Source organism: Anopheles coustani, chromosome 2 (genome assembly GCF_943734705.1).
Source record: "Anopheles coustani chromosome 2, idAnoCousDA_361_x.2, whole genome shotgun sequence".
Taxonomy (NCBI): Eukaryota; Metazoa; Arthropoda; class Insecta; order Diptera; family Culicidae; genus Anopheles; species Anopheles coustani.
The window spans coordinates 70859413-70885325 of NC_071289.1; the positions used below are offsets into that span (position 1 = coordinate 70859413).

The window sequence follows — 25913 nt, forward strand, 5'->3', positions numbered from 1 at the left end:
TCGTCCCCTACATCCAATCGTTGAGTTGAGTGCATGTAGAACTTTATTGTGTTTAATATGTTATAATATTGCCAATAAAACTTTCCCGTTATCTTTCAAATTGCGTCTACGGTGGGCTGCAATCACAGCTGAAAGACTCGACTCGTTAGTTTGCTACCGGTTCTCGGCAAAGGTTCAACTAGTTTTATGCAAATTCGCACCTCTCTGCCTCTCTCTGTCTCACACACAAACTGTGTGTTTTTTTCCATTCCTCTCCCACAAGCAAACACCCGCTCACGTGACCTTCCGTTCCGGTGTGTGTTCGGTTGCGGTGGAAATATGGCTCTGTTTTTCGCAACACTTTATTTTATTTAGTGCACACACACCCAGCGCAGGCCGGATTTTCACCGGATCTGTGCCCGGATGTGACGGACAAGTACAAGTATCGCCCGCCCCCGGACGAAGGGCGAAACCTCGGCGAGGCTCGGTTTGCGGAAAAAAAGGACCCCATAAAAAACGGAAGTTGTCGATAGGGTCCTCAAATGTGAACTGGCGAACGGTGGGGGGAGACGTGCCCGCTTTGGGTACACGAGCGCACTTTGCCGTGGTATTTGTGCGTGAGTATGTGTTTGTGTGCACTTTTGCATGGGCCTCGCCGCCACCAGGATCCTGCGCAAAAGTAACGTTGTTTTTCACTGTAGTGGAAAAATGAAAAAACTCCAAGCGGATACTCCCAAAACCTGCCTGTTGTTGCAGGACTTCCATTTGCTTTTTGCGTGGCTCGGGGCCTTTGCTGCTTGATCGTTCGATATGTGTCCACGAGAGCTCACGGAGCAAATGGCTGAATGAGTTGGAAATGGCCAGAGTTGGTGCCATCCGAGCGCCAGGAAATCAAAGTGTCCGGTGATGGTAACCGGTCAGTTCCGTTAGGCTCTTCCTGTACCACCGGACGGCAGGTTGGCGGCCTTCATTCTTTGCCACCTAAAGGTCACAATTGTTTTCCCGAATTCACCTGCCACACCGGTCGTGATGTGAAAGGTTTTACTACATTTTCCGGTCATCGACGGGAGCGAATGAACTACGATGTTTTGATTTGCAAAACGAGCAAGAAAATCTTATATCGGTTTTCATCGGTTAGCTCTATAGGGGTTTGAAGTTTTAGAAAAACAAGAAATAAATGAATTTGAATTGAGCCTCTGAGAGACAAAAATATTACTTTTTCGATTGCCCTGTTGTTAATCTTTGCTCCCTTGCATTCATCGGTTTCCTTTTGAAATAGTTCGATTCATCCGACGGTAAAGTGAAAAGAAAGAAATTCACGAAGCGAAATCTGTGGTTCCGGTAAAACCATTCCAATTAAACAACGTTTTAGAAAACCATGAACATTTTTCATCCATCGGCAGATTGTGTGAAAAACGGTGAGAGTTATATGAAAAAAGTGCAATATAATTAAGCATGAAGTAAAACATTAAAGCAAGCCTTGAACAACTGCAAACAAATATCAAATCGACAAAAAAGGGTTCATAAACAACAAGAAAAGATCCGTTGGAGGGCAAAAACATACCAACAGAACTAAAGCGAAGCGGAAATCAAACAACACACCAGAGACCGGGTGCAATATAGTGCAGTGACGTGCAAGTGATATCGAAGCGACGGAAAAAGTGGCCGCTGTGGTGGCAGGTAGCTTCGCGGTTGGTGGTGTGTGTGGCGGTGGCGGTGTCGTCATCGGGCACGGCAGCGGCGCTGGTGGTACGGCGAGTGCCGGCGGTGGCGGGGAGAGCGCGGCCAAGATTCGACTGAAAGCTGGAAAACCACGGCCGGGCAGCGTTGAGGACGGTTGCAAAATTATGATCGATATCAAAAGCTCGCCCGATTATCTGAATCGGTCCTCCGGTGGATCATTCGGTAACTTTTCAATGTTATTTGCTGGTAATTATAATGCTATGTGAGCGCATGCAAATGCAAATGTATGATAGGCGATAAGAAGCGGGAAAGGTAGAATGCATCCCACGTTCGGTATGATGCTGTTCTTTATATTAGTTTCTTCTTAAAATACTTCACGATTAGCATCGATCGCAATTCGCAAACATCAGTCTATGTCAATTGAAACTTATATTGGGAATTTTGGGAAACTTATGGTTGGTGATCAAGCATCAGGATTTTGTTTACACATTCAAAATGAAAGTGATAAATTTATGATAAATATTTCCTCAGATTCATTCGATATCTCAAGACTTTCACGTGATAAAAGCTAACAAGAACTGTAGTTGTTTGTAACCTCAGATGAGACGTTTATCAATAGTTTTCCATATGTGTCGTAAACCTACAAATGATAAACCTAGATTAGACATCAATTTGTTATACGTACTCCGAATGAACATCGTTATAATCATAAGCATTTCGCGGATGAACGCTAATTGTTCAGGATTAGTTTTTGTACTCAAGTTCATTTAATAATTGCTATCATGCTAATATCATCTTGACGCACTGTACATTATTTTTGTTACCAACAGAAACCCACATTTCATGTGGTGAGAATAAACCCTTGTATGTTATAGATTTTAGGACAACACAAACTACGTGAAGCAACGGCTGTTCAATGCCATACTGAAAACATTTGTTTAAATAGATTGCTTCATAAATACTCATCTTGTATCTTGTTATTGTTTGTTTTTTTTTTCTTCTAGACTCGTCCTACAAGTCGTCATGGGGTTCACACAGCTCGACCCAGAGTCAAGGTAAGAACTGTTTGCTAGTTGTCCTACATACACCACACACCTTGTTGTTGTTACCTTCCCCCGGCTTGACTTTGAGGCTGGCCCTGGCACGTCTCGAACAGTCTACAGTTTACTTTTCAGTGGTTTTTTTTTTCTTCCCTCCCTTGAACAAATCTGACACTAACTGAAACCTCGATAACTTGCCGCCATCCTTCGGTGTGACGCAATTGTGCCCGAAGTGGCTGCAAAGTCAGTCAACCGAAAATTTCATTATCTCTCGCCTCGCTGTGTGGGTGTGCGAGCGATCCTTTGATTACTCCTGGGTGCGCACACAACGAAGGCCCGAGGCCTTCCGCCCAGGCACACAGAACCGCCACACAAATACGGGAACCAGATTCCAGAGCGCAACATGGCACAATCAGCGAATGTGATCCGGCTTCCCCGCTAACCTTTGCACTTCCACCGAGACCAAACTTCGGCCAACCCAAAACCCGAGTGGAGCCCGATGGGATGATGCACAATCAAAACTAAACTAATATCCAAAACAAATGTCACGCTCCCGTGCTTACCCCTCATCCCCCAGCTCATTGCTCTTTTCGCGGTGCGACGGGGAGCTGATTTGCGACGGGGAGCTGTCAAAGTTCAAAGCGCGGCCAGTTTTTTTCGTCGAGTGCCCATTCCGACGGCACCACGTTGAGATGAGCCCGCGGGGACGGCGAAAAGTGTCACCGACTGTGCGTGTCCTGCGGCTCTGTTGGGAGTTTGTTCTTTCGACAGGAAAGACGCCACAGGAAGAAGAGCCGAACGCTCTTCTCGGACAGCTTCGCTTCGTCACTTTGTCACGGTTAAATAATTTCGTATCTCGCCGCGAGCGAGATTCTTTCTCGCCCGGGAAACTTTCCGACGCCACTTTGAACACAAGAAAGAAAAACAATGGCTGCAGATGTGATAGCGTGAAGAAAATTGTGGTTGGAAGAGGACATGGATGATCATCCATTTAAAAAAGTAAAACAGTACATTATATGTTTTATCGAACGCCAATTTTGCTTAACGTTATTTCATTTTAAGTTATAAATGAAAGATCTTTATTTGATACATCGATTAACAAAAGGTTTTAATAATATCCTTTTCTATATAATTTTTTTTTCTCTCCAAGAATAAGTTCTATACAACGGTCTGTAATACCATTTTAAAAGATTTTTAGGATTCGACGGAAACAAACTATGGGAAATTCCAAAAATTCACAGCTGTTAAGTCAATTTGTGGCGTCATTAACGTCATTTGTTAGCTTAATTTGTATGAAATTATTTTTTTATAGTGACTTAATGAAAATGAAAATTCACGAAAAAAAACATTCGGGCCTGGTTAAATTAATTTTTGGAACAGGTCGAACAGAACAATCTGAAACGTTTTTCTTCAATCAAACTATGGATTTAAAAACAACTCTGTTTTTTAAAAGATTCAGTCGTTTTCGAGATATTTAAAACGAAAATTGCGTACTGGTCAAAAAGACCGCTATTTGTAAATTAGACCAAGAGGTGAAACAGTGAAAATAATATTCTCAAAATCCCCTTAAATTGATAATTCTGAACTAAATTGTAAGGTAGCCTTTTTTTATAATTTTAACCGACGATTAAATGGCGATTATAGCGCACTAAGTACTGTGAAAATAAGCGCGATGCAATGCTCAAGATGAAATGCTAAAAGCTTTTATTGGTGATTTCGAAAAATATGAACAACAACATCAACAATAAATCTCATATCCTCTTCGCTACTAAATTCAGACAGATTTTCGATTCTCTACCAAAGCAAATCAGAAATCTGTTGCTCCCACAAAGACCCATCCCTATTCTAATCGTTCATCCCTAATTGCTCTATAATTGATAATTTACGAAAACATCTCCTAATGCGCATCAAAACTCTGCAAGAACCAACCCTTCGATTCCTTCGTGGTCCACAGGCAGAACCACTCACGTACGGACACATCTCATCCAGTCCTAGCCACGGTTCGTTTCGCAGCTTCAAACGACATTCCGGATCAACCGCCCCCCGCAGGGAGGTTCAACCCTTCCACCCTACCATTCCTACCTTCCTCTCGGTTGATGGGGGGTGGTGTTACAAATTACACCCCGCGGCGTGTTTCGGGGCATGGCATTAAAATTAAACTTTCGCGCAAACGAACCCACCATCCCGAGGTGTGGTACGCAAGAAGGCAAGAAGTTTTCAGCGACAGAGAGAAAATACAACATCAAGTAACACAACAACTTCCCTCCGGCCGTTTTTGGGTCGGTGGTGCAAGCGAACCCAAACTAACTCGTGTGTGTGTGTGTGTGTGTGTGTGAGTTCGCCCGAGGCCACTAGCTGTTGGATGTCCTGATGTTTAGCAGCAGCGGCAGCAAGAACCAACAACCGGTCGGCTTCCCGTTTGGAAAATTCGATTTGAGTTTGATCAAAAAGTGGTTTGATGATTCGCACTGATTGTAAACAATAAAAGCGCGAACGTACACTGCCTCATCGGACTCGGATCGCCCGCGGGAAGAACTAACAGAGAGGGAGAGAGTGAGAGACCGTATCAAAAGAGGTGCCGATGTCCTTTTGACAGCCTGGCCGCGTGGCCGAAACACTTCCATCCGGGCTTTTCGAACGAGCATTCTTCGCCCCGGGGGGGCGCGTTCGTTAAGAGGATGGTTAGACGAGGCGATTGAATTGTCGCACGATTTGAAATTGCGTGAAGAAATGTTTTTCTTCCGCTCGTGTGATTTTGTCTGATTTGCGGATGATTGAGCGTCGTGCTGGAACCCGAAAAGGCCGAGGCGAAAAGTTGTTGATGCCGCTTGGCAACGGCGAGGTGGACGTCGATGGCATAACCGCACGGTTCGAGGTTTCGTAGGATCAACCCGTGCATGCGGAACGATTTGTGGTGTTCTAATGAATAGAGGGACGTGAAGTGTTGATAGGAAAAATCGGCACAATAATAGCTCGGGAGTTGGATGGCAACGAAAACATCTATTCTTTAAAGAGGGTATTTGTTTGAAACGGCTAGAGTCGGAGTACAGATAAGAATTCCTTACTAGCTCTATCCATCTGATATGATTGAAAAATCAACGAATTTGATAGACTTTGGGTTGATTAAACGTCTCTTCAGACATCCTTGAGACAGATAAGATTTCCGCCGTCTAATCGTCCCACAATGGGAAATAAAAGAACACATAAAACGACCATCGAACACACACTTTTCCCACCCAGCGCTTCAACGCAGCTTCGGTAGATGCGTTCCTAACCCTCGCCAGGCGATGGCCCCTGCAGTATTCAGTAGCCGATACCGGTCGCCTAGCACTGACTTCGACCCGTCCCGAAGGCAAACAAACCAACCATCAACCCACATGGTCGGGCGGTCGATGTCCAGGGATTTTTCCCGCCAGGGCCACCGGTTAATTCGGCTACGGCTTTTAATTATGTGCGATGTGTGTTTGCCAACTTTCCTACTTCATTATCGGTCGCTCTGTTTGCGCCCATTTCGCCGAAATTGGTGTTTATTGGCGGGGGGGAAGGTTCTCTGGCCAGGGTCAGGGAAAGACATATGACTCCGGTTGATAGACGGTGTGGGTCCGTTGGTGGAAAGTTGATCCTGTTTGCTTGACCAGAACATTAATGTGCTCTAGACGAGTTCCCGATTGCTTGGAAAAGTGCAAGTCGGGCTTCTCGTGAAAATGATGTTGAGTCATAAAAACCAAATCAAGGAGCGCTTCCAAGAAACCCGATTGGTATTTATTTGATAAAAAGAGCTTCTTTTCTTTTCAAATCAGCTCGTTATGCTCAATATCTTATGATTTATTCAAAGGATCAATCGATTCCGGCGTTTATTTGCCCAAATATCGAACGGTTGAACGGTTGTTGCAACAGTTGTAAATCTACTCTACAGTATCGAGAACGTAAAACAGAGAAAACGAACCAGCCTTTCCTTTTGTGGCCAGCGACATCAAAAGACCTACCAGAGATGCCAGAAATAAAGACCGTCGCACAGGTTCGTTAGGTTATGTTTCCGCTCCGGGGTTCGACATCCTGTTGGGTTCGGGTGATGCGATTTGAACATGGGCGCATGTGTGTGACAATCCGATAAAAAGAAAGACACGGAAAAGAATAAAGCCAGATTTTGGTAACAAATCTATGCAAACATGCCGCATGTTCCGTGTGCGTGCCTTTTGTACTTTCGATGCCACCACCTCCCTGCCTGCTTTAGAATCGAACCATCGGTTGTCCTTTTTTTCGTGTGTTGCTTCAATTCCTACGACCGGTCGACCCCTTTCCGGGATTAGGCGTATCCCTGCTTTCACGGGAGGGCTCGTTGGATTTGTAAAGCGGACCAAAATCACCCAGTCAAGAACGATCTTCCGGTAGGGTTTTATATTTTGCAGAAGAAATAATACACCTCCCAAAAAAAAGGCCAACAAAAGGATTCGGCAAATATCGCCCGACGAGAGACATATTTTGTGCACACGAACATATCTTTTCTGCACACAGCATTGACCTGCTGGTTTGTTTTTTGGGAGGTTTTCAGCTAGTTTTGTTTAAAAATCTCTCGATCAACTAACGAAAAATAAACATGTACGCTACAATCGTACTCACCCTCGATGATGAACTGGCCATTCTGGCAGTAGAAAAATAGCTAGTTTTACATTATCCTTGCGAATACTAATTGGAAATGCAAATAGACACATTTTTGGGCTAAAAAGAGGCGTTTGTGAAGGTTTGCTGCGTAGTTTGGAAGTAAAGAATTTTACTTTGCAGTTTAGGTTGTTTTCCCCCTCTGTGCAAGGATTTGCAATCAATCAAATCTGCTAAGTTTTGTTAAATAAGAAGATTTGTAACACACCTTAACTCTTGGGGGAAAATTTATACATTTGTATTTCGAAAGGTTGTAACTGCTTTCGGTAGGTTTTACTCTTCACTTTCAATCCATTGTAATTTAAAACCGTCGCACGAACACTCCTCCTGATTGTGCTGCCCCATTGAACCGGTAGCAACACTCCGGCTTCTGTCACAATATTTCGAAAGGACAATTGCGACCCAAATTTCCCTACACAACTCACATTAAAGCGTCTCAAGCAAGTGTGTCATAAACAGCCGCCTACTCGATTGTAACCATTGTCGGGAACGGGCCAAAAATAAATCGTATGCAAGATCCTTACCGGCCGATGAGGCTCCTCGTAAAACGCTCCCTTTTACAATCCCGTAAAAAGAATGTGTATAAACCTCGTTCGATGGCCCTTCATATCCCTTCCACGCCGACGAATGTCGCCAACGAAAGTCGTTCAAACGATCTCTTTCCACCCTTAATTGAATATATATTATTCGCTACGTTTCACGGACACCGCTTCCGAGACGCTCCCATTTGACGGCCACCGAAGAGGTGAAGGCAATTTTACACACACAAAAAAATGTCTCTCTACCACTCTGCCCGGAAAACCACTCAAAACGCACAAACACACTTCCGTCAAGTGATCCTCCATCCGTTGGTAACAAATGTATCGATGGACCGAATCCCGCTGGAGTGCTTTTCCTTTTTTTGGCCATGCACTTTTGATTTCCTCGACCAGAAAAAAACCTCCAAATGCAGCCACTCAGTAACCGCTCTCTAACTCTCTTCACGGGAGAAGGATTGTTCAAAACAATAGACGATCGTTACGCATTCCGTGCAGATGGAATTTAGATCCGCAACTATAACAATAAAATATATTTGTTTGTTTTTTTTTTTTTTGTAGACAAAAAGCCCGTTAGTTGTCGTCTGATGAAATAAAAGTAAAATTTAAAACACTAACCCCGTGCAAAAGGATTCGTTTCGTAGTCTCGCTGTGGGTCGGTGGATTCGAACGCTAATTACGCTTTGTGACAATTGATTCAACATGCATCGATTCAAATAGTTTACCCTTTTTTCGTCCCGTTTCTTCTTTTTCAAGGAAACTTTAAAGTGCCAGTAAAGAGTAGATAACTCAACCCTCAACGACTTATTGTTGCTTTACATGCACTTAAATTTTAATAAATTTAATTGCAAAAACAGAATCATAAAATGATGATACATATTTACGAAAACATATTACAAATTGTAGCGTCTTTTTTAACATGGGTTTACTTTTCCGGCATGTTTTGGCGATTGAAATTAATTTAACAGGAACTATCAACGATAAATTAACAAGAACACATCTATGAAAACAAATCTAAAGAAAATCTTCAATTCTATGTTCTGTAATACATATCATTAGTTCTAATTTGTTATAATTGCTAACCTATTTTAACATCCCTTTAATTTTAAGAATAAATGACGAACATTTTTAAGGAAACTCGATAGTGGGATCGAATTGAAGGAGACTAATTAAGAGTTTTAACGTTTAAGACTGCTTTCTCAATTAAACACAGTTGTAAGTGTTTATAATCATTGGTATGGGAATCATAAACTCTGTGATCATAAACACACGCGATTCCCGTTTCGAAGCGGTAAAGAAAATCCTGTCCACAATTCGATAAAACAATCGTCACCACCCTGTGACCGGAAAGGGTGAAAACTTTACGAACCCGAGAGGGTCACTTTTATGATCCCCCTGACGATGGTTGTTCCTTCCGAAAGTGGACATAAATTCAACCCCGACGCAAACAAACCCTTACAAATCCACAAATTTAATTCTTTGCGCAGAACCATGCAAGCAAAACGAGAAAAGGAAAAAAAAACCAACCGACAGCCTATGCGTTACTAAAATATGCAAATTATGCGACACTGCACCGCAATGAAAGCCAACGACAGAGCGACACTGTTAACTCATTAAATATGATTAAATAATTATCCTCCCTTTCTTTCCGGGCCCGGAACGATGACGCCAACGCAGCTTATTTCTGGCCGGCTGCATGCGTTTCATTTTTACCCGAGCCAAACCGAAAGGAGCTCGATCCGTGCACGGATGTGTGGCCGGAGGAGGAAGTTTTTTAAAATGTGGCGTTGTTGCTCACCCACTCGTGCCACTTCCGGTCCATGGTCAAGGAGGAGCAAACGACTGAGAGATTAATTATAATATTATGCACTTTCGAGAGTGCAGCTTCACATTCTCGGGAGGTTGGCAGGATGAGAAAGTGGTACAATTAGGTGCCTTTTCTCGCTACTCCAATCTCACACGAGTTCCAGGTCGTGTCCTCGTTTCCGGAGATCTGCAGCCAGTGGGCATCAGTTTTAAAATTGTGAAATTAGCTTGGAGCTTTTAAAAAATCCAATAAGAATCAAACCGGAGAATCAGAATCCCGACGACATAGCGAAGAAAAATGACGTACAAGCACACGTGCAAACGGAAGCCGGTGTAATTTAATTTTACGATTGTGAAAATGTCTATATTACTGTTTCGGTATACGCCCTTCGATAATGTTCGCTTTCCTTTCGGGTGGCGGTTTTATTGCGTCCCTGTTCCGATGAAGGTGCTTGGGGTTTGGCGACACGAAGAAAGCAGAAAATCAGGAACAGGAAGTTTACGAGTGCATGAGAGTGCGACTCTGGAACACCACGTTGGACCTATGGGTCCACCGTGTGGAGTCCGGATTTGAGCAAGTTCGGTGGAAGGACGTCTGATGACGTTGCCTGACTTCTTCGACCGGCACGGGGGGGGGGGGGGGGGGGGGGGGGGGTTCCACCTCACTGCCAGGGACAAAACTACTCTCACCACACTCCACCCAAAACCGGTCCAGAAGTCAAGTGGCATTAACTACCTCGACGTTCATATACCCTTTCAGAAAGCGTACGGTGTTTCCCTGTGACCTCCGGAAAAGCATGTCCTAGAGGAAAATAACAATTCGTACCTTAACGCACATACAATACACACACACATATGCATGCGACACTATAGCAAATAGCGACCCCGGGTGGGTGTTGGTCCACTTCGTCTCCGGTGGTGCGCGCCCTAACGACTTACGGAAGGAAGAGGGAAAGAAAAGTTGAGAAAATATTTAATAATAACTGGTTCCTGGTACATTCCGTCTCGCCGGTGCCAGCGGGAAGGAAAACTCCTTTCGGGGTCACGATTGTTTCTGCAAGTGGCCCCGGGTGGAAATTCTTGACTTGAAGTCGTGGTTACGACACCAAGCGGAGCGCAAGAAACCGGACTACCAAACGGGGGTTTTCTAAGTCGGAAAAGGGGCCGGAAATCAGCAGGAAATAGGGGAGTGGGGGGGGAGAATGAATAAAAAAAACCAGGTAAGAAAATAAGGAACGGAATCAGGCACCTCAGGTGAGAAGAAGAATGTTCCACTCATTTAACTATCGCAAGGAGTGCGATGGAGCGAGCGCGAACGGAACGGTTACTACCGGACGGAAATGGCGTGACTTGGCCGGATTTGGCAAAAGAAATAATAATCACGCGCGTAACGTCCGCTGTGTCCGCTGGTGGTGGTGCGAGTAGCGAATGGTGGGGTCTCTAGGATACACTTTGCTTCGATGGCGATTACTGGCAAAAGATGCACGATCGTATCGGGAAGGAACAGAGATAAGGAACTTACAGCCAAGCCGCGACGAACAGTCAAACTCCTACTTCCGGAAAAAATACCCCGGATGGGTCAGTTGAAGAAAAACTTCAGCACAAAACAACCCACGGGAGAAACGGAGTTCGATTGATCAGAAGAACAAACAAATATCAGGGATCGGTCAACAGCCGGGCACTGTGCGAAGTCGTTGTTGACAGTTCCGAATCTAATAAACGTTCTACCGGTTCTACTCGTCAGCTTAATGCTTCTTACCATGGTTTGGACTTAGTCCGACCAACCGTCCGACCAATCCCTCTGCCATAAATCTGGGAACAAAAACGACCCTTGCGTGGGAGTCCTCGACACCTTCTTTTATATTTCCCCAGAGTCCAGTTAGTCTGGCGGTTTGTTTATCTTCTTTTCTGTTTGACCAGTGTGATTCCCGATGGGAAGTGAACGACGCTGCTGGGAAGCAGTAATGGGGCTAGATTCTGCGATTGATTTCTTCGCACGGCTTCGGAAGTTCGAAGCCGGGGTGTGTTAGTTACGCTGTTCCACAGGCTGCCCTTTAAATCCCTTGGAATCGACGATAAGGTAAAAGACTTTAACTTAAAGCATTAAAACAATAAGAGAACCTATTTTCATAAGGCAATCCTTTGAGATCGTGTGTTCATAACTGTTATCCCATACTTAGACCCCGAAAAAATCATCGGTAAATCAAAAGTTTCAAAACGCATGAGAAGAAAGTTTGGGAACGAAACAAAACTGAAAAAAACAACTCGGGCACAATTTTTCCCATCCGTTAAAAGCGGAGTCTCTCCATCAAATTGTCGCAGAACAATGGTGCGCGTTGGAAATTGTTGTGAAACATTATCCATTGTTCCGTCCCGGGTTGCGGCCACGTGGACGTGCATGTAAATGCACAAAATGGGACACGCGCGGACGTGTGAATGTCAAACCATTTCGCAGACGTAGCACTCGGCCTATTGTTATTATCATTATTGCTATTGGTATGTATTTTATTTAATTTCACCGCCAACTTCCTGCGTCCGACATGCTGGGAGACGAGAAAAATCATAGTTGAATTGGGGAAGAGAAGCGGCACAATATAACAATGGACAAGAGCACTTCAACGGAGCTTCAAGAGTGCATTAAAAGTTGTTGGGCAATAATTATTGAAATACAGTCCACAGAAACACATTATCCTTTCGAAGCCAGAGCAAATGTGTTCAAGTGTAAGTGTACATTACGTAGAAGAACAGGGTTATTTTAAAATTGCGCTGCATCTGATTTCATTTACCGAGAAAATAGAAATCAATAGTCGACTTTACATAAAATAAAATGTATTTAAATTTTAAAACCAATTCTTTCGACCACTACAAAAATGTAAAGCAATTCGAACTAGTCAAATCGATTAGTAAATGTACACGATTTGTGAAAGTACGTCAGATATTAAATTAATCGATCAAAATCCGGGCGTAGACTAATATGAAAATAACATAATCGAGGACGACGATATTGGTAACATCTTTGGAAATTTTCTTTGGAATAATTATTAATTTAAATGTATTACACACTACACAGTGTTGTTTGTTGAACACTGATAATTTTGAAATTTTGCATCTTTTCGATTTTAAATTATTTTCTTGACAACAGAATTTTATCGATTCATCATGAGGTTTATGAGTGCAATCATCTAAAACCACTTGCTTAAACGGCTCCCCAGCTGTCCTAATCATTGAAATAAATGCTACATGTATCCTCTCATTATACCGAATTATATTGCTGGACACCAAAATGTGGTTCTCGTCCATTGCGGGCAATTTTGGGCTAAATTCCTTCACGTTAATATAGGCTGAGAAATACCATTCCTGATTGTACAAAACCTGGGCCTACACCCTCCAATGCAGTTCTTGTTGTTGCAGGAAAATACTGTTGCTCGAGGAACCGTACACTCTCAACTTGTCCTGTGTCTCGGAGGACAATTATAGTGCTCCAGTGTGACATTCATATGCACCATTCTTGTTTCCTCGAAAAATACGGCCTATGCATACGAAAGCCACAAAGGCTCTTTAGCAGGCGGACATTAAAATTCTATCTGTGAGTGTTGAGTTTTTTCCCCCTCCACCTTCCTTCTTCTACTCCTCCACAGTCCTACATCCGCCCACCACGGGTGCTCCACAAAATCCTACCAATTTTCCGGACCATTTTCGCAACCCCTCCCTCTCCGAACGCCGGCTCTACCGAGAGGAGGATCGACCGACATACCATTTTGAAAACTGTCGCCTGAATGTTAAAATGTGCACCTCCATTATGCTTCTATAATATTTTATACAATTCATGCAAACTGTTGCCCCGCATCTCGTACTCTACCGGTCGGCCTTCTCCTCCTGCCCGTGCTCCCGCTGGTGTTCTTCTATTGTTCTCTGGTGTTGCGAGTGCAACGATCTACATATTTTGTGCAGTCTCATTCTGCATTTGCGTTCGGATTTTTTTTTTTTTGTTATTTATTCATTTTTTATTTTACGTCATTTTGCTTCTTGACATTTTTTTTATGTTATTGAATTCATTTTTTACCATTGCGATGTATGTTTTTTCTTCTGTTCCACTTTCCATGCTTCCCTTTTTTTTTTTGCACTCCTACGGGGATCAATTTTTGCAACGAGAGCCCATTGTCCTGCCGCCATAGAAAATTGCTACATCGCGCATATACACGGCAGCACAGCGTAGTTATGCCGTTGCATTTCCATACGCCATGTGTGGGCACCTTTTTACTCTGCACATTTTTTTTCTCCCCCCGCTTCCACGTTGGAATACCCACCGCACATTTCCCACCCGATATTACTGCCGAGTCGCATTTATTATTATTATTTACATTTCGTTCGCGTCCAATCAGTTTTGCGTTTTCGCAATTAAAAAACGCTTCATACTGCACAATGCACGTCATCGGCGGTGGTAAGTGTTACGACACACCGGGTTGGTACCGGGAGCGTTGCGGTTCGCGGGACGTGGGTAGGATATTTAATTTCTCCCATTTCCATTGTCCACTGCCACGCGCGAAGTGTTTTAAATCATTTGCTGCAACAATGCGCATAACGCGGCGCATAAACTGGGTGCAGTTTTCTACCAAATTGATGCTCGCTGCAAAAACTATCATTATCGGTAGGAAAGGTAGTGACAGAAATGGGAAAAAATCCCATGTACATATAATCATCACATGCGGGTTTTTTAAATTAACTTTTTTTGAACGCTGCAATCGATTCATAATATCTGCGTTGCAGGTAATTTATTGATTTCGCTCAATATTAACACAAAAAGCTCAATTTTTACATCTATTTGTTTATTTTTTATTTTTCATGTGTTTCTTTTCTATGTTGAAATATGTTTGAGATATTTTTTACATTTTAAACCCTTCACTGACTTTCCTTTTTTATGTCTTTTATCGTTCCAGATCCATATCAGATGTTTGGTCCAACTAGCAGTAGGTTAGCGAGTTCAGGTAAGAAAAACATAATTTTGTTTGTTCTGCAATCGAATCCAACTGCATTTCTTAACGGAGGTTCTTCTACTGAAAATTGTGAAAATGTCTTTCCTTCTCGCACCTACACATCAAAGCCTTCGTACCTTCGTCGTGGTTCTGTTGACACGAATCGATTGTGAAGGTAACGGCGGCCCTTTCCGTCATCCGACCCACTCATAAAGCGAGAAGGAAGCGAAGAAAATCGATAATTTTGCATAGTCCAAGCCTGATGACCTTTCTTGGCTGCATACTTCCGGGGTTGATTCCGGGGCGAGCTTGCACGGCATATTGAGGACGATTTTTCCACACTTTCCCCGGGTGGAGGGCATTTTTTCCTTACAAAAAAAAACTATGAGAAAGAAAATTTCACTGAAAAAGAAAGCAAACGAGCGCACAACCAAGGAAAAATGCCGATCCACGGTCTGGCCCGGGCTGGCGTTTCGAAAGCAACAGCGCCCACCGGAGGAAATGGGCCTTCCGATAGGAACCCGAACTTGTACGGAAGCTTGGGCGGAAATGCCCGAGAAACGATGTTGTTGTTGATTAATTACTACTTCCTTTATGGGTTAGAAACACATTACCGGCGTGGCTGGGTCCCTCGGCCGGGCTTTAGTTTTGCTTTTCCGCGTGAATTTGAATGCCAAAACAGATTCTTCCGTAACTCTGTGGCCACGCTTTCCACCGTTCGGGTGCCGTTGGGTAGCATTTCCACGGATAGATTATTCATAAATGCCACCGTCCACCACGGGTCTCCACGCGTAAACACGGACCCACAACCCCACACACACACACACACACACACACAAACATACTTACACGCTGTCCTTTGTCACCTTGTCCGGTTCGTGAGGTGTTTCTATATTCACGAAACCCAAGCGAACATGAGCACCTTATGAACCGATTTCCTGCCTACCTTATTAGTTTTCCACTGTCCCACCCAAGACTCTCCCCTCCTCTCACCGGGCTTAAGCTCAAAAAACAAACCGACAAGAAAACAAAATACAGTTTCCCTCGCCCACGGCTAATGTCTTGGACGGAGGAAATCCGGACCGGCGGGGGTGGAGAAGAAAAAAAAGCAGGCTCGCAACGAAAGCAGCAAATTATTTGACATTAAAACGAAAAGTCATCAATTTGTCCCGCCTCGCACGGACAGGAACAGCGCGTTTTTCGGTCGCTTTCAACGCCACCCGAAAACGGGAAATTAGCATTACGAGCGACGCCCGTCCCCCCGACGGTTCTCTAGATAATTTATGCCATACCTGGGAAAAACTCAGGGGTCGAGTGTGGCGCCGAAGAAAGCGTGGACAAATGCCGCTGCCTGTCGACATGATTGGAAATGTCTTTTTATTGTTCATTGCAGTTTCAAATGGGACAGATGCAGATGATTATAATATTTTTATTCCTCGTCCATCTAAGCCATTTCTTGTAGCACCTCTATAGTAGTAAACCTGAATAAGTAGAAATATATAAAAGAAATAAATAAAGAAAAGTAAGACCGACAAACTTTTGTCTTTACTGACAATTTTAAATATTAAGAACTAAAAGAAATAATACAACGCGCTTGTTAATTGCAATAAAGTCAATCTTAGAAGTAAGATACTATAAAAAGACAGGTTACATTCACGTGTTTTAATATTAAGTCAATCGCTAAATTGCATTTTAATGTGCGTGCATGTGCTGAGCAATTTTTGCATATTTTTTATTGCTTGTGATTTCAGTTTAAAACGTTCAGTGATTTTTTTCGCTCCCAGTAATTTTATGATAAAGAAAAGCGATTGTTTTGTGTAGATAATGAAATTTATGAACATTTTGTCATCAGCAATGCATCGCAAATGCCTGCTTAGCTTTATGCTTTACAAGAGTTTCATGATATTTGAGATGAAAAAAAGTACGTCGTACAAGTAAAATCAACGTTTTCTTTCCATTTTTTTTTTGCTTTGATTAAATTCTTGTGAACGTGTAAAAAACATGCTATGAAAAGTCTAAAATGAAATTTGCACTGACTTGTTGGGAATATTTTTAAAGCACCCTCACCAAAGTGGAGATTATGTTTTTCCCATTTCCTTTCATTCAAACGCTGTTTTAAAAGGAAAAAACAAAAGCAAAATTGCTTTGCACCATTATGCGCCAATCGCACAATGTTTCCTTACACTACTGGCAATGGAGGAATTTGTATTCCAGTCCGCTCGGTACCTTTCTCCTCCTCCAATCAATCAATTCCCTAATCATCGATGGACGAACGCAAATCGTTCGCCAGAGCGTTTTTTTTCCCCCGTTTTCGCCCCTAATGGTCCTGCTAACTGCGCCGCATTACTGTAACCGGGTGTTTGGGTGTGAAAACACAACCGATTTGTTACACATTGCCCTCCCACACATGGGTTGGCCGGATGGTTCGGTTGGCGTTTAGCCTCTTGGTAAGCAAATTATACTTCTCCGTCTCCCGGTCCCGGTTATTACTATTTATCGAAGTCGCTATTGCTCCCCGCGGACGTGTCGAGCAAGGTTCGGCAAAGGAGAGAGAGTGAGGTGGTGGTGCAATCAAAACTATATTGTAACCAACACGTGTCAAAACGTCGTCACGGTTTGCTGGCGTATGACTTTCCCCGGCGCTTTCCCGCGCGTGCCGTTGTGCGTTTGTTTGATTGTTACTCCGCGCCGTGGCAATGGCCCCGGCTCGGGAAGAAAAGGAGTTCCTAAGTAAGGCTGCAATCGATGCATTTTCGGTTCCCCTGATCGGCATCGAGGTAATGGAACGGGTGCGACTTATTAATATGTTTCGTAAAACAATCGACCCACAATGAATCATGCAAAATTGGTTGAAAAGCGAGCAGTCCAACAAAAAAAGGGGGAAACATAGTTCAACGTGTTTCCGGGAGGGTCATTTGCCCTCTTTTTTGTTGTTTTTTTTACCTTCCCTCCCTTCTTTGCCCATTGGTATTGTAAATTGTTTGATTGAGATTTTTTAACACTCCGATCTAACCCTCCGATTGTTGGTCGGAAATTTGTTCCAACTCCTGGAAGAAAATAAACCAAAAAAAAGGGACATACACACAGCTCTTAGTCCGACCACCATTGGCCTTGAGGAACCCCACCCGGGCGGGTGTCAAAGAGTGGAGAGTGTCCGGGACATGTAATAAAAGCAAACGCACGGTGCCTGCTGACCCCGAAATGAAAAATCCAGCTGAACCCCCGGTGCACGACTCCACTATTTGCGCTGCAAATGGAATAGTAAACATAAAACCCAAGCCCCACACGTCCAGGGGGAAGGGGAGAGGCGTACCGTAACGGCGTTTCCAGCTTTTTCCAGGTCCGTTCTGGTTCGGGAAATCCCGACCGTACGCGCCGGACCGGAACCGACACCAAAGGCCCTCCAAAGGTATCTCTCCACCGAATCGAACTCCCGACACGCTTCGGAACGTGCAACCGTTGACCGGGACGTTCACGACGGAGTGGAAAAGGTGAAGCAAAACCACCCGAAAACGGACCACCCCGTCGCCTTGTCAGGAGCACTCGGCAGCCGAGGGGCACCACTACGAGTGTTTTCCCGTTCGTCCTTTTTATACAGGCTTTCGAGTGAACTCATGAAATATTCATCGGTTTTAAGGTTAAAGTCATGTCGCGATACCTACCTGGCGGCTCGACGAAGATACGGGCGGGGGGAACGTTTCACGCAGAGTGCGTGAAAAGGTGAGCTTACTTTGGCCCCGGGTAAGTGACTAACAACAACGACCTGACCACGGGAGGGCAAAGTTGAAAACAATTAAATGTGGCTTAAAGTCACTTGTCTCCAAAGTGCGTCTAGTTGAATGAAAAGGGAACGCTGGAAAGGGAAGAAAAAACACTGAAAAGAAGTGATGCAATTAAGGTTAGTTTCCGGGAAAATTGAAAAAGTTTCAAGCAAACTATAACTAAATTGAATAAATGTTATAATTCATAGATCAGATCAAATAGGACAATAAACAACGAAGAATCTAATCATAAATTTTATTGTTTTCTGATTTAAGAATTGAAGTTGCTAGATGAACTTAATTAAAACTAAAGTGATATGCTACATTATTTTGTCTATTGATCTTTTTTTTACAAAACTTAACTAAACTACTAAGCTATAAGGCAGCTATTCCACATAAACAAGTTAAATATTCCGGAAAATCACTTCTCGCAATTTACTCTTTCCTTATCGAGCCTGGTGTTTGAACAAGAATTGACTCAACTTTGCAGGATTCTATATCATACGATCTTATGCAGTATATTGGCGGAAGTCGTTGAAAAATAAAAACATTTACATTCAATCATCCTTAGCAATAATTGTTTTCAAACTTGACACATTTCAACTTGCCACACAATAGATATTCTGTAGAGTTTTGTTTGAGTATCTGTTTTTTGTTTTTGCAAGAGTGGTTCAACTACTTTTGAAACTTTTATATTTCGATCAGTTTTAAAAGCCTGAATGAAAAAATGAAAAGTACTAGAAGAACCAAAAGTTCCATTACAATTTTTACAATTATTTTTAAATATGTTCAAGGAATCTAGATGTTTTTTCCTCACGCGAATGCTTAGTATAAATAGTAAATGTAAAAAAGATGCATAGAACCGTATAGACATTATTCATTCTCATAGTTAAGCAAAAAGTATGGTAGAACTTTTAAAATTGAAGATGGACTAAGCAGTTATCATTAGGGTGCTTTTCACACCAACCCCCATCCGTTTTCCACCACTTCGACGCTTCGTTGAACTATTCATCCCCCAAAACGAAATAAACTAATATCATAAGTCACTCCCCCGTGCACACGATAATTATTGTCACAAAAACTTTCCCCAACCATCCAAGGGTGGGTTGCATATTGTTGTTGTTGTTGTTTTTTTTTATCATTTTGTCACAATTTCCCATTCTGTCTTCGACAGAACACTCTCCTCTGGGGCCATGCGCCTCTAGTTGGGCCCGTCGTCACTAATTAGCAGTTTTGCGTGCGATGATCATTCGTGTGGCTAATTAACCGGCTAAAACATTCGCGCACAGGCCTCCATCGTCCCGGATGTTGGCGGAATGAAATAGAGGGAAAAAAACGGGCGGCGCAAAAGCAGAAGCCGACGGAAGGCGTTCACAGTCACAAGCGGCGGAGTTGGAATGCATTTGGATTTGTTTTATTTATAAATGAAAAATTTAAAAAAACAACGCCACAAACCACGAAGGATGGTTCTGTACACCACACCAAAGTGGGCTTCAAAGAACCGCCGAAGGCAACCTCCTGGAAGCAGGCGATGGAACAAGGGAAAGTCACAGGCACTCGAAGGAAGGAAAACGTTGGTGCCGAATGAATAATAAGCCATCGGAACGCGGTTGCGGCCGCCCTATTGCCGTCGCATCCTTCCGACTTTTCCGGAGCGCACCGGGACCTTTCCGTCGATGGCCTTCGGGTGTTGCCGGCGTCAGCGCGGAACCAACCACCAAGGATGGCCACAGTTCTTCCCGCGAACCCTGCGGCTCCCAAACGCAAACATGGCGCCGAGCGGAGAAGCAAAAAATCATGTTCACTCGTTTGTATTTATTAATATTTTTGCCTACATTGGTGGGGCTGGCCAGAGCTGTAAGCAGACGGTGGAAAATCACGGTACCAACGTGTGAAGGGAAAAGAATTTAAAAAAAAAGCACAGATGAACGAAGACAAGAAGAAATATAAAGCGTTTAATTAAATTTCCGGTGCGAGTGCGCGGTGGATTTTCGCCGGTGGGTTTGTGGTGCCAGGTTATGCAGGTCCCCCCCACCGGGACCGGGAGCTGCCAGATGGCAGTTAGAATATGCTGTCGAAGGAGTGGTCCTTTCATTTTGCAGCCCCGTTTTGCTATTTACTGTTTTTTTCGTTTCTCTTTTCCTCTCTGTTTGGTAATCAGTAATGTGGCGGATTTTTTCCTGTTGGGTGGAAAACGCCAGGACGGAGTCCGTTCCGCAACGTAATCCAACGAGCAGGGACACGGTTGTTGTAATTAGCTAGCGAGCGGGTGGATTTGGTAAAACAAAAAGCGCCGTGAGCAAAATGGCGTATCAAAACATGGCCATTACGATGGAAATCGTTGCATATTGAAGAACTTCCACGGGAAAGCAAGGACTTATTTTCTAAGAAGTTTTCTTTTCCTAACGTTATCGTAAACTTTGTTTTAATTACAATCTTTCGAATGTAATACAACCAATTTAATATTGATTCTAAGCCGCGAGAAGTTGTAAAAGTAAGAAAAAGATGTGTTTCAACTATAGGCCAGGGTTTTTTCCGGGCTCTCACCCTTTCCATATCCAACATTTGAACATTCAGCTTGCCTTACACATGAGACAACGTGTTCCGCGATTTTATTTTGTGCTGTTTTTTTACTGTAACTCCAACTAACTGTTGAATATTACTGTAGATCATCTGTTTTCAAGTTTTAATTTGTAAACCCTTCACGGGGCTCATATACAGTACGAAGTATTGAAAAATAAGTGCATAAATGAACAAATATTTGGAATATGCAGATATAAACACGAAACACGAAGGTGCATTGCATTGTAGTTTGACGCTTTTATCTGATTCTGAGATTGCCTAATATCGGATAATGCCGTTCCTGCTAATTTTAAGCTTGAAACAGCTCTAGACTACAAATAACTGAAGTATAAATAACAAAGGTTAATTATTTCTTCACCTAGTCCAATTTTGCTACATGTTTCCAATTTCGACAACTGAATTTCGAATCAATATGGTTTCGAAAAATCCAGAAAAAGATTGGTTTATTTATGGCAAAACATAATTTTCGAAAACAGTATCTCATGAAATCAATAAAACGATCGACTTATCTATAGCCAAACATAATAAACAAATTCCATAAAAAAATGTATGAGCATCTTTCATCTAAGCTTTTGGGTCCAAGCAAAGTGCTCTAAATGTTTTACTTTAAATCTATGTTTTTAAAAGGCCTCTAACAGTAGAAAATAAAAAAAAACACTCGAAGTTGATTCAATTGTAGCAAGTAAGAAGTAAAATATTATAAAAAAAAACGAAGTAAAGCATCTGTTTCTTGGAAAGCTCAACAGTCTTAACCAGCTCAACGGAACGGCTGGTCGGTGGAATCCACTTACGCTTGTCCATCCGACACCCACACAACCGAACCAGGAAGTCCTAAATCAACCCTCTCTCGCAAGAAAACCCCTTCACTCGAAAGGGGTTGATTCTTTCCTTCCTTTCCATCGACGAGCAGCCGAACCGGCAAACGGTTGACTGTATTTCGCCCTCGCATGTCCCGGCACAATAATTCTCGGGAAATCGGCCCGTAGTCGAGGGCTCAAACACTTACATCACCCCCACCTAAGCCGAAGTGGGTCTTTCAGGTTCTTTGCTGCCCCTCCAGCACGCCTCAACTCGCCCGTATCCGATCGATGTTCCGGAACCTCCTTCAGCAAGCGTTCCGTCTTCGAACGCGAGTCGCCATCAGGTTCTAGCTGTCCTTGTTTTTCCGGGTTTGGGGCTGAGGAAAACTCGACCCCAACACGTCGGTTGAAAGTGAATCGTGTTCACCAGATCTTATCGCCCGTGCCCTCCGGTCTCTCGGCATGCCTTCGCGCGACGTTCCATGCTCCGACGCTCCGACCGACCGAGTCGGGCCGATAATAAAGAAATAAAAATAGTACAACCTCGAAGCCTCCATGTCTGGGCGATGTTGCCTTGTCGAAGCCTATGTGTGCAGGGCCCCTTCAGGAAAACAAGGATGAAGGCGCGATAGGCAACAGGAAGCCACAAAGCGTCAGCAAGCGAAGGACCACAATAAGAGGGAAAACCCGCTCCTCTTGGACACTTTCCGACATTTCCACACCCTGGGCATAACGCCACCGTGGGCGAGTTCCTTATCCAGGTGCCTTGTCCAGAAGACGGATGACCTAGTAACGATCGGTACCTGGACTTGACTGAAATCCCCGTCCACCCGACAATGGCATCAGTTCCGGGAGCGGTTTAATCCAAAAAGAAAGTGGGAAACACGGAAAAACACCCCTTTCCCGTGGGGGTGGTCATTACTTTTCTTTTCCTAACCCTTATCGCCCACACACGCCAACAACCAAGTGCTTATAGAAAGGTACCAGGTTCCTCCAATGTGCCAGTGTGAGTGTGTGTATGTAGAGGACCGTTTGGGAGCTGCTGTGTAGGCTCCAAAAAAAGTAAAACAAAACCAACGACTCCCTCGCACTCTCGCAGCAACAATAAACCATCGCCAACAAGTAGGAGGAAATGGACCTCAGGAAGCAGGAAGGGCGGGAAAATACGGAAAAAGGTGTGAAATGATCGGAAACCGGCAACAAATTTAATCAAGGGTCTGCTTCGTGCCCGGGCAACCGCGGAAATACCCGATTCCGCTTGCCGGTATGGCACATTTACCTGTTTATATTTTTTTTTGCTTTCTTCCGCTAGTAGTGGCTGGTGATACTGGGGGTTTTCGCTTCATTCGCCACTATGGTAACAAACTAAAATGTAAAAAAATGACTGTTACTACATTACACAGAATAGTAATAGAGCCGTTGATGGAACAACAAATTTATTCATGGCTACTTTGTGTTGGGAATAAACAAACATTAAGTTAAACGAATCGCAAATGGTTTTGACATTAACCGATCCTAATTTCTTCTACTAATTTTAACCATGACCATCATTGCTAGCCTTGGAAACAAATCGAGGTAGCACAAATGTAATCTTCGAAGCAAATCTCGTAAGTGAGTCAAACACATGCTTTATTCAGTGCTCACAAATATAAAAATAATTTAACACGTTGCGTACCAAGCGTTTTTAGCACAATTTTGAGTACAATCTTTTTATTTTAAATTTGTTTAAAATATTTGTTAAACCGATGGTTTTCGAAGGCCAAGCAAAAACTTAGCTTCCTAAATAGCTTATTTTTAATATAACTATAATTTTTATGTTACATTTTCATTTATTTATGGGTCTCAAACTTTTTAGAACTAGTTGCTGCTGTCACTCACTTTTGGGTGACGTGGTACGGAACGTGTTAATAATGATGTGATATGTAACATGAATGTTAAAAAAAAACATAAAGCTTAAGATTTGCAGGAATATCCTGCCCGATTGAAACACGTTTACTTTTTGCACTTTTGCCTCATAGTTTTCAGAACCAGAATACGAAACATTTTGTCTTCAATTTACGGCCGAGATGTTACACGATCTTACGAATTGTTTAAACCTTTTTTCGAAATTTAGAAAACCAAAGCTGATTTTTAATAGATTATTTAATAGAATAAAGTAATGGTACCAACAATAGTGCCGCAATGTAGTCATGTAGCTAACAATAAGAAGTAATTAAAAACTTTCAAGAACACAATAATTGTTTCCATATAAACCAGAAGACCCCATAAACCAATACATTTTGCAGTGCCTAAGGAAACCAGCATATTAGTACAACCTGATTGGAAAATATGAATTTTGGAGCCTCTATAATACAGAGTGGGAAGGTTCATCTTTTGAACACTCCGTAGAAATTCGAAGAACATTACGTACTCCCGCTATTGTATTTATACAATACCAATATTGTATTTATTTCATCGTAGAGCTAGGGTTTTATTCCATTACAACCATTATTGGTACTAGCATAATTATGGGACTACTTACCCTCCGTGTGTGGTTTTTGAACACGACCTTATTTTTGGGGGGGTAGCAAAACTTAACAAAACTTGAAAGCTGTTATCCATTCAACCACGCAACACAAATATCAGCAATTTAATATTCTAGAACATATTTTTTCATTTAATATTGCTATGAATGTATTATTGAAAACTCACACCCAACCTATCTGCCATGTAATTAAATATGCAAATCACAAAAGATGAACATTCGTACATTTACATAGTTATAAAACAGTACGTTTTGATAGCACAACATGTAATTATGGTGCTTCCTAGTCTATTGCCAATCGATTACGGCACCGGGCGGCTGTGTATTTTTTATTGCGCTCTCGTATTTATCGCTTACTGTTCCCACCATGCGCCGTGCAACAGTGGATTTGCTAATGATGAATCACATATAATCCGTGCAGATTGAATCGACCGTGGCCAAAACATGACGAGGGATAAAAACACCCTTGTCTGTTGCAAAAGCGAAGAGGGAAACCTAGATCCCTTTTCCACAAACACTGCACGGACGATATGACGACGCAGCGGGGGTGGACCCTTTTGTAGAGGGGTGTGTGTGTGCCGAAAAAAGTGGGTGTTATTATTGATGATGTTATGATAATTAGCCCTTTGTTGCCCATCGGCTTGTAGCTGCGAGCCTTTCTGTTTCCCGGCGAAACCCCGAAGGGGACGATTACTGTCGCCATTAATGTTTTCTCTGCTCCGTTGGTGGTAAACTCATCGGTTTAACGACGGAATGTGTTCACAACACCTCCACGGGAATGGCCGGAGTTCTTGTAAGTGGTTTGGTTCTGCAAAAGAGTTCGGTACGGTGTTTCGTACACTTTTAGTACACTGTATCTAGTGTGAACACGCTTAGTGAACATTAGTCGCCCATTTTTCCGGTCGTTTCGCCATTGCCACCGCGCGCCGCCTGGGGAGCTGCGCGCAGAAAGGAAAATGATTAATGTCTTTCAACAACGAACCGAGCGAAAAAATCGTCCCTGTTGCTTTTAGATATATTTATATTCATAACCGTGCCCATATTTCACTAATTTTCCTACGCTATTTTGTTTTTTTTTGCTTGCAGGCTCGGGCCAGATCCAGCTGTGGCAGTTCCTGCTCGAGCTGCTCAGCGACTCCGCCAACGCCACCTGCATCACCTGGGAGGGCACGAACGGCGAGTTCAAGCTCACCGATCCAGACGAGGTGGCCAGACGCTGGGGCGAACGGAAGTCCAAGCCGAACATGAACTACGACAAGCTCAGCCGAGCGTTAAGGTATGTGTGTATCTGTGAGAGCCGGCGGAGAGGGGGAGGGGGCCCAGAATAAAACCGAGAACGCACCAACATAATTTATGCTTAATGTTCTTTTGATGTCACTTTTATTGCAATTTTCACTCAATTTAGTTCTGTCGTCGCAAAATTAGCCACAACCGTACAAATCGTTCGCCATCGCTTTTGCGTGTTTGTGTGTGGAGGGGATGACAGGGTGGGAGGGAAGGGGTGCGGGTGCTTGAAGAAATCTGTTACAACAAAGCCCTCCTGCGTGCCTCAGCACGAAACACTCGAAC

At 43.2% G+C, this 25913-nt stretch overlaps 1 protein-coding gene across 1 annotated transcript in view; it reads left to right on the top strand.

Annotated features, from left to right (window-relative positions):
- Window positions 1-1826: 1826 nt before the first annotated feature.
- Window positions 1827-25913, top strand: part of LOC131263480 (DNA-binding protein D-ETS-3-like) — a 33820-nt gene continuing 9733 nt past the window's right edge. The window contains exons 1-4 of the mRNA XM_058265683.1: window positions 1827-1908; window positions 2667-2780; window positions 14641-14688; window positions 25431-25620. Of these exons, the coding sequence (XP_058121666.1) occupies window positions 1827-1908; window positions 2667-2780; window positions 14641-14688; window positions 25431-25620 (434 nt within the window). The remainder of the gene's footprint in view (window positions 1909-2666; window positions 2781-14640; window positions 14689-25430; window positions 25621-25913) is intronic.